We start from the raw sequence: 17,532 nt of genomic DNA, 5'->3' as shown, positions 1-17,532 counted from the left end.
CACCATGTTCTCTTCGATACAGCCACATTAGCAAAACTTTCTATTGTGGAGTCTGTGCTAAATGGTAGAGTTATCTGTTAGAAAAATGTTCTGGTCTTTGATCAGTATTTTGGCTAACAGTTTGAGATTAATAATACGGATTATCTGATTGCTGTTTTTGAAAATGTCTATAGGACTTAGACAATGCAAAATACATTCTGCTAATGTGGCTTTCCTGACTTTAGAGTCACAACAGATTCAGCGTTCCGGATATCTCTGAAACCAAAGGTCAGTGATAGTATGACTCATTTGATGGTGGACTTCGCTCTGGAAAGGCGTATGCTCCAGGCTTTAAAGTTTTTGCCAGGTAAAAACTGTATGCAATAAGTTTAATTTGTTACTACATTAATAAATTATTCTATTTTAAAAAAACAGACCAAACCAAACAAACGAAAGAAAACCATACCTCTTGTACCCTCGCGAGCAAATTTTTCAAAGTACTAAAATCATTCTTACTCATTGAATGTTAAGCTGAATACCTTGAGGGTAAAAGACTTTTCTAGTTTTATTGTGTTAATTTCTACCTAATAGAGCATTTCAGAAAGTAGCATTGAGCTCAGAAGTGAGAATGAGTCTTTCAGACTGTGTTTTTTCTTGAGTTGTCAGTTCCTCTGTACTATTGGAAGTTATCTTAAGTTTCTCAAGACTGTACCTGCTAGCCTGATATTTAGTGACGCTCTGAAGTCCTAGTCATCTGCAGTAGTGTTATGCATGGAACTGTAAGCTAATATGTTGCTTAAAAGAAGGTTGATATAGTCTGAAATGCAAGAGAGGGGTGATCTACTAGAGCAGTGATATTACCATAATACAAAATGTGTACTGATGCATCTGTTTGTTACTGTTTGAAAGAAAACTTAGGTGCAGCATTCCAGTATATATCTTTCATGTCCTTGTATTCATATTGCTTTCCTATTTGAACCACTTTGTCCTTGACTGATACCAAGAACATATTGACAAGAATACTGGTGGCAGGAGTGTAAATTGTTTCATCTCTAGGTCACTAATCCCAATATGTTAAGGACTTGGCAGCATCAGTTTACATTTCTGCTCATTAATCTTGTATGCTGTAGATACAGTATGTGGTAACAGGTGTGGTAAATTACTGACATTACTCCTAGTGGATAGCTACCAGTGTCTAGGCAGAAATTCACATTTTAGTCTTAGACTCTGAGTGGCAATCACTGCTCTGTATTTCATCAATAAAGGAACAAGCTTGATAGGCTGATCACAGTGCACTTGTTTAAAAGGAATGGGAGTGTTAAGGTCTAACAGCAAGCATGAACAGAGTCTTGTATCTAGGTGAAGATACTATTTCATATGGCCCTTCTTATACATGCATTTTTCTTATCTGATACATAGGAATTTAAATTGTTTGGGCCTTTGATTTGTTAACAGAAAAATTAACTATCAGTCTTGCTTTCTTTTACTGTAGTGCCAAGCTATCAAATTACTCTGACACAAATACTGGTAGCTGAAACTGTTGCTGAAGAAATTGTACTGAGCATTGATAGGCATTCATACGACAGGAAATCCTGATGTAGGAAGTGTGGAAAGTTGAAAACAAGTTTGGTTTTGTGGTAATGCAGGCATTTGAACACTGCTTGCCAGAATTATGCTGAAGACTTGATTGCTCCAAACATATGGAAGGCTCTTTATCTAATAGCTTATACCATGACAAAAATAAACACAAATCTGAAGTGTAGCACCATACGAGCCTCTGTCAAGCAAGGTAACTGACCCAACGAAAACCAGTATAGATTTGAATACTTTGGTTTTCAGTCTCTTCTGTGCAGCTTTTTAGTTCTCAAACATTTTAGACCTATACGACCAGTTTCAGTGTAATTCCTGCTTAGTTTAAACTGCAGGGATGTGAGGGAGAAAAAAGTGTGTTTCAGTAGTTCTAGGTGGAAATATTTGAACAGATCACGACAGGAAGGTGTGAAGTCACAGAACATCACACAAAACATGGTGGGATTGTTGACGGGGTCGCAATCACAACAAGAAAACTTATCTATGCAGTTGCAGATAAGCAGGCACTTCTTTATTGCAGCACTGGGGAAACACAGAGGGTAGCTCCTCTAATTGTGCTCCAACACCCATACATTTTCACAGTCTGTTTGTACATTTTTAACAAAGCGAAATTATACAAGCATGCATAAAATATCCGCCTTTTAATTTGCCCTTTACCTTGATTGGTTCCTCACTATCATGCCATATAAGACATTGAATTATTTCAAAAGCTTACCCCTATATAATTTTGACATGGAGAGAAAAGAAAAGTTATGGCCTACTGTTATGATTGTCTGACCACAGCTATTATCCTGTATGCTATTGTTTAATTCTTATCATAAGTATTTTTCTCTTGAACATGGTACGTACCTCCTCTAAGTACTTATACAAACAAATACTTATTCTTGCTACTTCATCATCAACCTACTTTAATTACCTTGATCGGTCAAAGTGTTCTTTTAACTCTACAGCTTAAACACATATCTACCCATTTTAATCAACCAAAATTTTCTCTTGACTGCAACAGGATGACTTTCATGACTGGAGTGCTGCTCTTCAGAAGGGGATAGGCAAGGAAGGAGAGGTGGTAGCTTTGTATGTTAGGAAGTGTTCTGATTGTGTAGAGCTCAACAGTTGTGAAGATAAGGTTGAGTGCTTATGGTAAGGATGAGGGGGAAGACCAATAAGGCAGATATCCTACTGGGAGTCTGTTATAGACCACCCAACCAGACTGAAGAGGCACATGAAGCATTTTACAAGCAGTTGGCAGAAGTCTCACATACTTTTTGTTTTGTGAAATGAATGTTAAGTGAAAATGATATGATTAGTCTTCCGTTGTGCTTTGCTAATGGACTAGATCCTTTAAAAGGCATGTGTTACTGGGCCAAGGGCAGGTTCTGAACCCTATAAATCAAAGGAGAACAAATTAATATTCACTCGATTCTCTTCTTAACTGATGTTTATATTTGTCTTTCTGCAGTCCCTAAAGCTCCAGAGATAGATCTAGCAGCCTGTGTGGTGGCTGATAACTGTATAACAGTATCATGGAGAATGCCTGAAGAAGACAGCAGAATTGATCATTTTGTATTGGAATACAGGAAAACCAACTTTGATGGGCTTCCTCGAGTGAAAGGTGAACAGCGTTGGGAACTGATAGACTATATTAAAGCTACTGAGTATACACTATCAGGTAAAGGTTTTTTATCCTTCAAAACCAAGAATATTGATAAAATTCTTTATACTTGGAAGTTTTGCAAAATATGTGTTTTTCTGCATGTAATGAAGCTTCCATTGTTTCACGTGAGTCTTGGGTGCTTTGTGCAATAAATAGCTCTGCCTTTTATTTTGACTTTTTTGGTAAAAAAAACATGTTAAATGAAGTTCACATTGATATTTTAGCTTGTTTTTTACAGACTAAAATAAATGGAAGACAGCTACATGGAATAGATTTTAGTCTTGTAAAAATTGTCAGTAATTAATCTCAATTTGAGTTTCTAAACATTCACTTTTAGGTCTGAAATTTGATACAAAATACATGAATCTTAGAGTACAAGCTTGCAACAAGGCTGTGGCAGGGGAATATTCTGATCCTGTGACTCTGGAAACCAAAGGTAAGATTTGAAAGACACTAACTTTAGATGTAATGAAAACCCTTACTGTCCTGCAGTCATATAGAAAATTGTATGTTCAGTCTGTTTCTGTATGAGCACTGCTGAAAATGTGCCATTAACTGAAAAGGTAAACAACCATTTCTGTAAAGGATTAAGAAGCTTATTGATACAAAGCTGGCCTTTTAGCATTTAGGCAAAAAAATTAGGTAGTGATGTAACTTTCTCCAGCAGAGCTTGACATGGGTATTTATGATCTGTGGGTTGACAGTATTATGTGCTGCTACATCATGCCAGCATGTAGCGAGAGAAGATGAACATTGTGGCTGAGCATCAGTAGGACTCTTAGGGCATCTAAACAGTTAGTGTGTAGTTGGCTGGTCATTGGTATTCAGTATGTGACAGGTAATAGCTTTCTGTAAATGGAAGGTCCTGAAAAGGATTTTTTTGACTTTGTAGTTGTAGATTCTAGTCCCTGTCAATACTTAAATATAGGCAGCTCCATATTGGTAAAGTTATTAAGTCATTGTGTTAGAGATCAGTTGGTCTGAGGATGGTGGCTTCCTAACATTGTTTTGTAAATAAACTGGAAAAAAAATTTTGTTGTAGTGATGTTTTGTGATGGAAATAATGGTCCTGAGGCTTTAATTATAGCAAAGTCTGTAGTGTGAAGGGCAAAATGACTGATATGCACTGGATAATTAAAATATATATTCTGTTACTTGTGCACGTTACTTCGTAAAAACAAAGCTATATGCAATTTGAATGAGCTGATGTGCCTTCTGGTAACTTTTCTAAAACACTTTAATATTCTCAAGTAACAGTTGGATACATAGTATCCATTTAATAGCCACTTACATTCCTTATTCCATTACCAGAAAAATAATTCTGATTTTTATTTTTTTGAGCAGTTATCATGCTTCCCATATTATTTTTGTTATTTCTATGTGAACATTTAGTTTACTTTCTTCAATCATCAGCCCATGGAAACTCAGTATCCTTGTCCATATGCTTACTGTTTTTAGACTTGCTGAGCTCTAAACTCATCATCTTGAATATACTTTCTTTCACAATCAGAAAAATTAGGACACTTATGGAATAGTCTGTAAGTAAACATCTTTAGAAGACTTGGCATGTTGTATTAGTTTTGTTTTCTTCGATGAAAGACTTGGCTACAGCAAATACCAAGTCTCTTCTGGTGTCGTGTATCCTCTGCTGTTCCTGTGTCTGCAATTGACTTCACAATTCAACTTTGCCTGTATGTGCTACCCTGTCAGTTTAGTATTCTCCAGGTCTGCAGTCGTGGTGCTAAGAGAAGCTGTGTTTCAGTGCCAGTTACTTCTGAAATAGCTTGAACTTCTTCATTGCTGCTAATATCTCTCTTATAATTGGAGTGTTGTGGGCTTCTGATCCTCTGTATTTTCAACTCAAGTCCTAGTGGTCAACCTTGAGTTTTCCCTGGTCCTTTCTGTCAAAAACTCCAGGTGGGACTATTGTCTCCAGCTGCAGTGTAGAGCACATTTTTAACTCTGGTGCTGTTTGGACTGGTCCCAGAGTTACTGCATGAACAGTCTCCAGTTTAATTTATTCAAATGTCATTGTTCGGGACCCCATTTGAAATCACTCTTCTTCTGAGTCATGTGATGGAGTGAGCTTATTGTCTGGCTGTAGTTTGGAATGTGTTTTTTTTCAAAAACCTAAAGTCCCTAAGAAGGTTTGTCTCTCTTTTATTAGTTGGTGGAGGCACGGCCATTATCTTGTTGATTAATGTCCATTGGGATCTGGCATCTTGCCATTTTACTCCTAAGAACTGAATCTCTTGTGCAAGGCCCTTGACCTTTCTTTGTTTTATGGCAAAACCAGCTTCCAGAAGAATATGGATTATTTTCTTCCCTTTCTCATAAATTTCTGCTATGTTACCCCATATGATGACGTCGCCAATGTATTGCAAGTGTTCTGGAGCATTGCCCTTTTCCAGTGCAGTCTGGACCGGTCTGTAGCAAATAGTGGAACTATGTTTCCACCTCTGGGGCAATTGTTGCCAAGTGCACTGGACAGTTCTTCAGGTGTAAGCAAACTGTGGCCTGCGCTCTGCCACCAAAGGAATACAGAAAAAGGCATTAGCAATGTCAATTGTAGCTGCCTTTCACTCCAGTTCATACTTAAGTTCTATCATGTCTAGCATAGCAGCACTCAGCGGTGGTGTAACTTCATTAAGGCTTTCGCACTGGCCATAATGGCCATTAAAGAGTGAATGAGTTTTGCTAATCACCTCGTGACTCTCCAGTTGATGAATAGGGGTCAAAGAGTCTCTATTGGTGTGATACTGCTGACGATTCACTGCTGTAGTAGCAGTAGACCTTTTGTCCCTTGACCCTCTGCAGTTCAACAATAGAAGGGTCATCTGAGAGACCAGAGAGGTAGACAGCTGTTCAACATCATCAATTTCTACCACTACAGTACCAAATGCCTACTGGCACCTTTTTGGGTCTTTGAAATACCCTCTGCTAAGACATTCTATGCCACAAATGCACAGAGCATCTGGACCAGTCACAATAAGGTGCTTTTGCCACCCACTGCCAGTTAGGCTTATTTCAACTTCTAATACAGTCAGTTCTTGGGATCCCCCAGTCACTTCAGAAACAGAAATGGATTCTGTCCCTTTATAATTTGATGAAATTATTGTGTATTTTGCACTAGTGTCCACTAGAGCTTTATACTCCTTTGATTCTGATGTGCCAGGCCATTGAATTCATACAGTCTGATAAACATGGTTATCTCTCTCCTCCACCTGGCTGGAGGCAGGGCACCTCTAATACTGAGCACAAATGTACCTGCTATCAACAAATGGGTTAGTATTATGACCACTCCTAGAATTAGGATTAAAACCAGTTCTTCCACGTGTCTGGGGAACTGTTCACTGGAGACTGGAGCAGCAATTTGCTTGAAAGGACTTCCACTTGTGGTGGACTTTCCTTTCGGTTCATGTACCTGTTTCTCTTGGGTCAAGGTGGGTTTTCCCTCTCGCTTCCTCATGTATTCTCCATGGTCACACAAAAAAAACCCATAGGGTACCTTGTAAGGTGTAGCATCTCCCTTGAACAAATTTACCAGGAGAGTGTTTCTTCTTGATTGCTGAGATATGAGTCCATACTTTGTGGTGAGAAAAATCTATTATCGAGTCACTGGACCAGTTTCTCCGCAACTGAAACACAAGCTTTTATGAAGGAAAAGAGAATATAATCATCTTGGAGGAGATCAGTTACCTCATCACCTTTGGCAACCCTCCATCTTTCCCTTTGATTGCTGCCAATTAGTTGACCTATGATGCTGCTGCACCCTGTACAACCTTTCACCACATAGGTGGTTTACACTCAACTGTGTCTGGGTCTATGGTTTTCTGATGATCAATCTGGAAATCATAAATCAACTCTACCACAGCTAATTCCCTCAGGTACTGAATACCTTTATGGTAGGCCATTTAACCAGTGTACAGATAAGGTGGTCCTTGTAAGGAAATCTTATTCTCACAGCTACCAAAATCCACTTCCAGAGGCTCCAGCAGGGTCTTTCACCCATAGCAAGTGCCTTGTCAGTGCCTCCTTCCCTGGCAAGTAATACCAGTTGCCTGGTTTGTTTATTATCAGCTTCTATGCTATCAGCTTCATTGACCCAACCTCGTATCATCCAGGCAGTAATAGTATCACCTGGATGATAAGTAAAATTTTTTTGTACATTCTGCAGCAATTTTGTGGTTAAGCAGGTAGCAGTTATCTCCTTGGCTCTAGTTTCTTTTTTCTCTGGAAATGTTTCTAGGCGAGGCGTATCAGGATCTATCTCTTCTTGTGGCTGAATTCTAAACTCACCTGCCAATTCTGAAACAGTGCAGTCTTCCTGCTCCCTGGTGATGGGTCTCTCTCATTCATATACCTCCCTCATCCATTCCTGTGATGGCCCTTCTTTAACGTTGTCATACCCTGCGTGTATCTTCCTGCAACCTTCTCTCAAAATAAGTTGTTTCCTTATCTTCGACTCTTACTGCTGGGGCAGGAGTAGGAGCTGAAGCAGGAACAGGATCTGGAGCTGGATCAGGATCAGCATCAGGAGCTGTTTTCTGTGCCTTCTTTGCACGGGTGACTGATACCAGCACAGGTTGTTTTGCTGGTGTAGCTGCAACACCTTCTGATGAGGTCTGAGTAACCGTAGTACTCAGCACTTGGGTCTGCTTAGCTGGAGATTTTGTTGCATTGGCTGAGGCAGTCTTGACACCTTTTGCTTAGGTTTGGGTAGCCAGAGTTGCGGAGTGGTCCAGCAGGAGGTGGTCAAAGAATGGCTTGGTCACATGTTGGCTGATGAAAGGAAAGTCTAGTTGGTAACAATCGCCAGCAGGTGGAGCCAGAGGTTAAAAAAAAGCTTCCAAAACTAAGCCCAGAGATAAGGAAGCCTTAGTGTAAACATTGCATACCACAGAGCCGCAGAATGATAAACACCACCGCTACAACCAGGAATTGCAAACAAAATGTTACATAACACAACCCTAGGAACCAGTGCCACAGTTTTGAGAGCAAAATAGTCACCATTATGTCCCACTATTAAACTAGCACAATATACAGCCTAGTCAGAATCAGTATTTATCCCAGATTTTTGAGACACTTGGATTACAAGCCTACAGTTCTTCCAAATAAGCTATTTTAATTGGGTGCCAAATAAATCACTTTCTGCCCCATGTTGGGTGCCAAAAAGGACTGTTGTGGTTTAACCTGGCAAACATCCAAACACCACGAAAGTGCGCGTCCTCACTTGCCCCCTTCCTGGTGGGATGGGGGAGAGAATTGGGAGAGTAAAAATAAAATAACTCATCAGTTGAGATAAAGACTATTTAATAACTAAAACAACCCAAACTTAAATAATAATAATGCCAATTAACTGTAACAAGAGTAGGAGCAACGGTAATAAAGCAGTTAAAGTTATACTTAGCTCACAAACAACAAGCCGCTGGCCATAAGCCAACAACAGTGCAATAGGAGGGGTAAGCCTCAGGAACTGATACGGGCTGCCATCATGAAGGGAAGGGATCGAAGGGGCCGAAAAAGAAGCAGGAGGGGATGTGAAAGGGATGTGAAGGGGTCGTACCCTGCAAGCTCCCCAGTTAATAGTGAGTGTGACTTTAACGGGACAGAATACATCTGTACTGGTCATCTTGGATCAGACCTGGACCATCTGTCCTGGATCACCTATCCCAGAGAGCCTCTGGGCTCTTGCTTTCCCTGCCTTTTCTCTTGTGCAGAGAGAAGAAAAAAACTAAAAGAAACTGTAACCACAGGTGCAGGCAGAACCTTGAGGAAACAGATACATGCCAGCAAAATTAAAACAATAACCTTTATCAACTTCATAACAAGAAGAATTCTGTTCGGGCCAAAGCTCATTAAAGCTGAAGGCCTTCTGTCTGAAAAATCCAGTTCTGGCTGAAGCATTAAAAGGGATTCTACAATTCAGTCCCAGCAAAACCAGGACAACCATAAACACTTTGTTGGAGAATGAGTGCTGCAGAGTGTGGAAAATGAGCATACTTTTTAAAATCATTCATGATTGTAAGAATGTAGGGAGTAAGCTGTATCTAGGAGAAAGCACTAGCTGAGTTTAATTACTGATACTGCTGCATTATAAAGATGAAAAAACTTACTTTGATGTAATGTCTACCTTCAGCATATACAGTTGGGATTTATTTAAAAGGGCTCCTTACTTTGATTACAAGCTTTATACTAAAGCTGATGATTCTATGAAGTTGAATAGTGCTCTGTTACAATTTCACTACTGCTTCTATAGTTTTATAGGAATAGCCACTGTTGGGAGAGAGCATTATACCATGTCAGTGTTTTGCATTTTGTCTTTACCAGCATTTGTGTTCAGTTTGGACAGTACTTCATCTCATCTGAACTTGAAAGTTGAAGATACCTATGTTGAATGGGATCCTACTGGAGGCAAAGGCCAAGAAAAAGTAAAAGGAAAGGAAAACAAAAGCAGGTCAGAACTGTTTTGTAAATGTTTACATTGTCTGTGATGTCTTACCTAGCAATTAAGGGAAGAGCAGAGAATAAAAATACTTGAAGACGGTGAGACACCAAAACAATTTTCACTCAGAAATCTCTTTCTAGGATAAATTTTAATATTTTTTTCTTTATTTCCCTTCCCTGTCACACAGATGTGTAGGCTATTTATGGAAGCTATTAGGAATGCATCTTAATCATTAAATAGAGTTTAAGTCTTTTAAAATACATTTATTAAGGTGTCATTCAAGGTACTAAAATAATTTGTAGATGTGGTGGGCTGACCTTTGCTAGCCACCAGGTGCCCATCAAGCTGTTTTATTGCTTCTCCTCCTCCACTGGACAGTGGGAGAGAAAATACGTTAAAAGGCTTGTGGGTTGAGATAAGGACAGGGAGATCCCTCTGCAATTACTGTCACAGGCAAAACAGACTTGACTTGGGGAAATTTCAACTAGTTCACTCCCGATCAAGTGACTCTGCCTGTCAGAGTAGGATAATGAGAAATAAGAACAAATCTCAAAACACCTTCCCCCCCACCACCCCCTTTTGCCCACTTTCCACTTCACTTCCAACTTCTCTACCTCCTCCCCTCCAGCAGCACAGGAGGATGCAGAATGAGGGTTGTGGTTAGTTCATCATACTTTGTCTCTGCAGCTCCTTCTTTCTCATGCTTTTCTGCTCCAGTCTGGGGCCCCACGCATGGGAGACAGTCCTTCACAAACTGCTCTAGCATGGGTCCTTACCATGGGGTGCAGTCCTTCAGGAACAGACTGCTCTGGCATGAGTCCCCCATGGGGCCACAGGTCCTTCCAGCAAACCTGCTCCAGCATGCAGGAAGGAGGTTCTAATGAGCCCTGACCATGACACAGGACTTCAGGCTCAGTCCAACAAGTGTCCAATCAAGAGCAACAGTCACTTGCCTTGGCCACCTCATTGTTCTCTTGCTGCTACAACCCAGTATATGGTCGGCCACCTCTGCCACAAGGGTGCAGTGTGTTGTCCACCTGTTGTCACTCCTGTTGTCCACCAAGACTCACAGCTGCTTTTCAGCAGAATTGCTCTTTCGTCAGTTGTCCTCCAGCCTGTTCTGTTGCGTGGGGTTCTCTCATCTGGAGAACACTATCCATAGCTTTGACCCTGGTGTTCAGCTGATTCTGTACACAGGTTATGGCCCACTACCCAGTCTGCATCTCACCTCTTGACATTTGGGGATTGTCTCCGTTTAAGGCTCAGGGCAAGCCCAGGGAGCAGGATTTTCTCTCTATTGTCCCCTACCCTCCCAGGGAAGGATTAAAAAAAAAAGGGAATAGAGAAAAAGATGCTTCACACAAGGTTGGAAGTTAAGACTGTAGCAAGTTTAATAAAAAACAATGGGGGGAAGGAAAAGGGAATTACTAAGGGACAAATGATATTTAACTATATACAGAACCCAATCCCAGTAGTCCTGAGTGGAAGTGTCCAAGCAGTGCCTCATGGCTGCTGTGACCGCTGTGACTCATCACCAGGGACTGCAGTGGTACCGAGAGCGGATGGTGGTGGATGCTGCCGAGCACGTGGAGGTAGCCCCAGCCATCCCAAGATGCGACAGGAAGCAGCCCAGGAAGCCAGGAAAAGCCCTGGAAACTTCGGGCCTCGGTTGGTTATAGACTGTGGCCAGAAAGGGGAGGGAACAGCACTGATCTCGGACCCCCCAGGGTCCTACAGACACCACCTGTCCTTCCCTTTCAGGCTGTTAACCCTTAAACCATAATAGGGATACTGTGTGGGAATGGGTCAAAAGCCTTGCTAAAGCCAGAGTGAGAACAGTGTCCATTGCTCTTACGTTGTCCACAGAACTGGCTCCTTCTTCCTCAAAGACAATTAATTTACTTTCAATATGCACTTTTTGGTATAATGGGCACTGCTTGAGATAATCTATGAACAAATACTTCCTTATGGGCATATAGTGCCAGAGGCATGGTAGGATATGTTTAAAGTGGCATCTTAAAAATTGGGATAATTTACTGTAGTAATAGAACAGTTGTTTAATGACTACTTATTTCTGTCGACAGTGGCCATAATCTTCTACTGAAGAGCAATAGAAGGTGACAATATATCTCTTATTCCTAGGACCTAGCACCTGGTTTTGCTGGAAGTCTATGCTACTTACCTTTGCTTGATGTAGTGAGAAATAAATCTAATAGCCTTTATCAGTAACAGTACACACATGCTTTAAAAAATTACTTAGAAGTTTAATTTGGATTCATAGAGATTACATATATATTTTCCAGTGACTAGAACAGAGTATTCCTGGAAGGATGTGTCCTAGTGTGTGGGAGACCTGACTTGCAACAGTTGGAAGAGTGTTATGTGTTCTATTGTTGATACAAAGATCCCTGTCATTTACAGATATATTGATGCTTACTTTGCCTTCTGGCACATAATGGCACGCTAAACTGTTTTTTAAAATTTTTATACCAAATATTTAATGTCATTATATGAACTGTTAAAGGCTGTTAGATTTTGAGTGGACAAAGCACATGCCGTGGCCATTTACAGAAGACTTAAAAAGTAAATGATACCAAGGACCTTTTAATGTCTTCCTAACTTTGAGAAATACTAGCAAAGGACCTGCATTTTTCTTATGGTGGTTCTCTAAATGGCCATACTGCTTTCTCCATAACTCATTATACTGAATCTACTAGAAAGATTTTAGCAGCTTTTGCTGGAAGTGTGAGTGAATGATCTCTGATGCACTTGAAGCAGGATGGAATCTACAAAGAGTGATGGTTCCCCCTGAAATTATGCTTTAATTTTTGGTTTTGCCATTTTTTTCATGCTAACACTTGTTACTTTTTTCTTTGGTAAGTAAACTACAGCTTCCTCCATGTTAACACAATTCAGAAGCATGTGATGTGTTGCACCTGCACAACATTCATGTAACTCTTGCAAGCAATTTAGAAGCTTAGTTGTCTTCTGATGAGTACTGCCAAATTTATATGGTAAACAGTGGTGGTAAAGTAGATGGCCTTGTTATTAGTGATTTCTTGTAGACTGCTGTAACTGGAATAAAACAATGACAAAAGTCATGAAGAGAAACCAGAGACTCTAGCATACTTACGTATTACAGCTTAATAGCACCCAGCTTTTGATTCCCATGTGATTTTATTTTAATGAAGGTATTAGGGAAAAGGGACATTTTCTAACCCTTTATGAAATGGTATTTGAGAACTTTTCCAGGAAACTTGAAATCAGTGTTGAATGAATCAGAAAGGAAGCAAGTTAAACTTTACTGTTTTAGTGGACATTTAAGTAGAAATCAGCTTTTCCAAATTATAGCTGAAGGAAAATTTGGAGAGAGAACCTTCTTTTGTGTGTGGTAGTTCTTCTGAGGCTAATCTGGAGTAGGCTACAGAGGATGAGGTTTTGGAAATTACTTCACACTTGTATTTCGGTGTCTTATTTTATACTTTTCATTTTTTCTCAGTGAAATTAAACTCTAAACTGCATAGCTATTTCTGAGAAGTTAAAATTCTTTGCTACTGATTGCCTTTAAAATAGTAACCAGTTGTGATTCCCTGGCTACTGAGGTTTAATATTCACTGTAATTTGCAAATAGCCTTCATTTTGTTTAATATTTAAATTGCTAGGAATTATTTTTATTAGTATGTTCTGTAGTCTTTGATAGAGGTAACATAATAAAATAAAGTTCTCACCCACACGTTAGTATTCTTTTCTGGTGTTTGGTGTGTTGTTTTGTTGTTGTTGTTTTTGTTGGAGGTTTTTTGGAAGAGAGCTGTGATGCATTAAACTTTGGAAGTCTCACTACTTTTTTTTTTTAGTATAAATTGTGTTTAGAGTTGACACTCTTGGGATTTGCATCATCTTCAGTGTTAGTGTTCTGAAATAAAATTATCACAGTTTTAGTCCTTTCATTCTTCATCGGATTACACTTTTTACTGGGATTTCAGTCATTGCTTATACAAGCTATACATGTGCTGAAAAACCTTCCTTTAACAAAACTGATGTTATTTTCAACGTTCACTGATATTTAAATTCTAGTGAAAAGTAGGTATTTTGGTATTGAATATCAGCAGTATATTCATCCTTATCTACAAGATTTATTAGAAATCTTATGTGGAAAACCAAAAGCATGAATTCCCTAAAGCTCTGTGTAGTACAGGTGACCCACTGGTTTGTGCAGGTGTTCATTCAAATGATATGCCACACATCTGCTCTTTTTCCTCCTGTTTCCTTTCTTAGCTCCTTCTGAACTTGCTTGTTACAATGTCTTGTGTTTTATTCTGGCTGCCATCTCTTCTTTCTCAGTACTTGTGTATCCATACTGTTAGAGGTGTTAAGTGGCTGAATTAAATGTCCTTTCAATAGCTTGTGTATGTTTATTGCACCCTAATTGACTTGTGAGAACTTGTTTGAGTGTTTCTGTTATCACATCCAAATCTTGATTCATTTCTTCTTAGAAGTGGTGCACCGTCTCCAAAGAGGACATCCATTAGCACAAGATCCTCAGCGAGGGGCAGCAGAGATCGTTTTACTGGTGAATCATACACAGTGTTGGGTAAGATGAACTTTTCACCTCTGCTAGACATGTAATGCAGTGGAAGGGCAGATTAGGTAAGAATTTGAGGGAAAATTTGTGATAATTCAAGGCTCTGTACTCAATGCTGTCCTGCACAGAGGTTGTTTTGCTTTTGTAACACCAGTTTCATGCTACAGTGGGTGTCTTCGAGTCTTTTGAACCTCTTCATTACAAAGCTCTTAGTGTCTGACATTCACTGCTATTAAATGTGAATTGATGTCAATATATCTCATATCAGTGAGTGTAAGTAAAAACTCATTCTATTTTCTTGTAGATTAATTATTTTTGTTCTGTATAGTTCAGATATTTGTATTTCTAAGCCTTTTAAGTTAAAATAAAATGGAGAAGAGATCACTGGTGAGGAAGCAAGCATTGTAAGGTACACTTAATTATAGCAACTAAACGTTTCGAGGGGTTTTTTTTGTTAGGAGACACTGCTGTTGAAGATGGACAGCATTACTGGGAAGTCAGAGCCCAGAAGGACTGCAAATCCTACAGTGTGGGAGTAACATATAAAAACCTGGGGAAATTTGACCAACTGGGAAAGACTAATTCAAGCTGGTGCATCCATATCAACAACTGGCTGCAAACTACATTTTCAGCAAAACATAATAATAAAACCAAGACTCTAGATATACCTGTTCCAGACAGAATAGGAGTATACTGCGACTTTGATGGAGGTAAATGACAGTCTTATGAGATTTGGCTAACAATTTAGTTACCTGCCCGTGACAATTTGAAGCAGTACAATGCTAATGTACATTACTTCCAGATTGTTAGTCTCTTTTGAAAATAAGGACCAGAGCTGTTTGTGTAATAGTGCTTGTAATGTCAAAGGACCTGGGTTCAACTGTGTGACAGAGCTGCTTCAGTCCTGTGGACTGTATTTAGTGTGTTCTGGAAACCTGTCTCTAGAAAAGAATAAATTTTACAAGAAGTTACACATATAGCCTTTAAAGGCAACAATAGCCTTTAAACGTGTATTTCAACTTGTTTCCTGACTCTTTTAGGTGAGTTTGCATTTTATAATGCAAACGCAAAGGAGCTGTTACACACCTTCAGAACAAAGTTTACCCAACCATTACTGCCTGCATTCACAGTAAGTATCTAAAATTTTGATTGGTTTCTAGGACTGAATTTATTTTACTGAAGACTTTTCTTTTTTAAGGAGGAAACTTGGAGCACTGGTTTTGGCTGACTAATAACTTTTTTAAATGTTTAACTGTTTTCTTTTTTATTTCAACTCATGCTTGTAATAGCACACCAGTAGGGGAATTCTGCGCGTGGATGTCTCAGCTATGTAAATAAAAGTAATTAAATTTTTGTAGGGTAAATTAATAGCACATTCTGGTAGCTGGTGAGTCTGCTACAATAATTGACCTGAACTGATGCAGATAGGAGCCCAGGAAGCTGTGAGCTGTCAGAGCAAGTGTCATGAGACAGAACACCACCAGATGCTTCTCTCTGAGATGCAAGATTCTAGCTTTCTAATCTTAGAAAGCTCAGTGGAATTTTCTTGCCAGTCACTTCACTAGTCTGCATAGCCTTTTTCTGGCTCTAAGCTAATCGGTGAAAACTTGCTATAATTCTAAGGACTCAAATCTTGCAAAATATACCTGGGAAAATGGTTTGTTACTGCATGTTCATTTTCCTGTAAGGGTTTAAGTAATTCATTTAAGTAGCTAAATTTGGAGGCCCCAGCTGCGTTATAAGGTGCCACCAAGTGCATCATGCTTTGGGAGCAGGGTATAGAGCTGGGCAAACTTAGGAATCTGAGGGAGGTTAGCATACTAGTTCACACTAAAAGCTCAGCAGCCTAGGCACTGATATTCAGCTCTTGTAATTCCACACACAGAAAGCACAGAATGGTAATTTTAAAGTGTGATCAGGCCAATTAATTAAGTTATTCTTCCATTGAAATGACAAAGTAGTAACTTGCCCAGGCAGCTTTACAACTAACATATCCAAACACCTAATTTTTCACTTGTATCTGGCAGAATTCCTTTCACAATTTCTATTGTTGGCTAGATGTACAGATACTAGGAGTCTAGATTTTCAGTAGCTGTTTATTGGGAGGTGACTAAGCTAGTTGTCTTACCAATCCTTTGCAACATATGGCGAACAGAATAGCTTCAGATCTGTTGGGATATATGCCTGAGTCGTCCCTCTGACTCTTGAATGTATACCTTGGGAAGGCTCACTCACAAAGTCTGTTCTGAAGGCATCCAAGGAAACATTTGCTTACCACACTTAGCATATTAGTCTATATCTCTTACAGCCACTACTGTGAGAGATGCATTCTTTCATGTAATCAGTTGTAGAATAGAGGTCACTGACACCTGTGCCCCTGAAACTTCTCAAAATTTAATTTTTTTAGTTTTTTGTACTATGCTTACATTGACATAATTCTGCCATGTCATACCAAAAATAAGCACTGCTTTCAGACACGGGAGTATAGTGAGTATATTGCTTTTCATTGTCAGTCTAAGTGCTTGTGGCCAGCACATCAGTCTTCAAAGTTTTCCAACTAGGAGCAAGTCTTTTAGCATTATATCTTAGACTTGGTTATAAATTTAGAGTCATAAAGCATAGTATGTGAGCATCTTTGAATTTATGGTCTTAAAAATTAGCTTGTGTATCATTAGGATGTTTTACAAAATGCTGTGACTAGAAAGCAAGAGAGAAGAAAAATGCAGCTGTAGGATAAGTTTCATGTTAACTGCATTGTGGAATGCTTCAAAATATTAAGATTATTGATTTTATTTTTTTTTCTCCCTTAGGTGTGGTGGGGGGGACTTACAGTGAGTACTGGATTGCAGGTGCCAACATTTGTGCATGTGCTACAGAAAAGTAAAAATGATTTTAACGCCTGAAACAGCTTAAATGATACTCAATAGAAATATAGTGGTCTGTTAAACATTTCTGTTGGTTTTTTTTTTCGGTGTAGCTGCTGCTCACAGAAGCTTGTGAGTATTGGATTAAACTGGTTTTGCTACCTACTGCTGTTTTAAGGCTTGGGTACCAATAGTGCAAAGGTTTGGATCTAAAGTGTTAGGAACGTACTGTGAATCCAGACAGAAGTGTCAGACAGAAAATTGAACTGTTGCCTATTTGAAAAATAAGTGGGGACATCAAAAACTGTAACTGTGTACTTTTCTAATACTGTATTTTAGTATTTTGTTACGGACTTTAAAATTAATTTTGTTATGAATATTATTTTTTTGTGAAGAATGTAAGTTTCTTAGCTCT

At 39.2% G+C, this 17,532-nt stretch overlaps 1 protein-coding gene across 1 annotated transcript; it reads left to right on the top strand.

Annotated features, from left to right (window-relative positions):
- Window positions 1–224: 224 nt before the first annotated feature.
- Window positions 225–17,156, top strand: FSD1L (fibronectin type III and SPRY domain containing 1-like; the record flags this gene model as incomplete). The annotated part of the gene is made up of 9 exons (XM_010182793.1): window positions 225–346; window positions 3,029–3,238; window positions 3,561–3,659; window positions 9,554–9,680; window positions 11,756–11,788; window positions 14,165–14,262; window positions 14,712–14,963; window positions 15,294–15,382; window positions 17,064–17,156. Coding segments are annotated over 9 exons (1,123 nt in total), but the record flags the coding sequence as incomplete, so codon positions are not given.
- Window positions 17,157–17,532: the final 376 nt, after the last annotated feature.

This window comes from Mesitornis unicolor, unplaced genomic scaffold, assembly GCF_000695765.1.
Source record: "Mesitornis unicolor isolate BGI_N332 unplaced genomic scaffold, ASM69576v1 scaffold12904, whole genome shotgun sequence".
Classification (NCBI taxonomy): domain Eukaryota; kingdom Metazoa; phylum Chordata; class Aves; order Mesitornithiformes; family Mesitornithidae; genus Mesitornis; species Mesitornis unicolor.
This window is presented reverse-complemented; position numbering and strand designations above follow the sequence as displayed.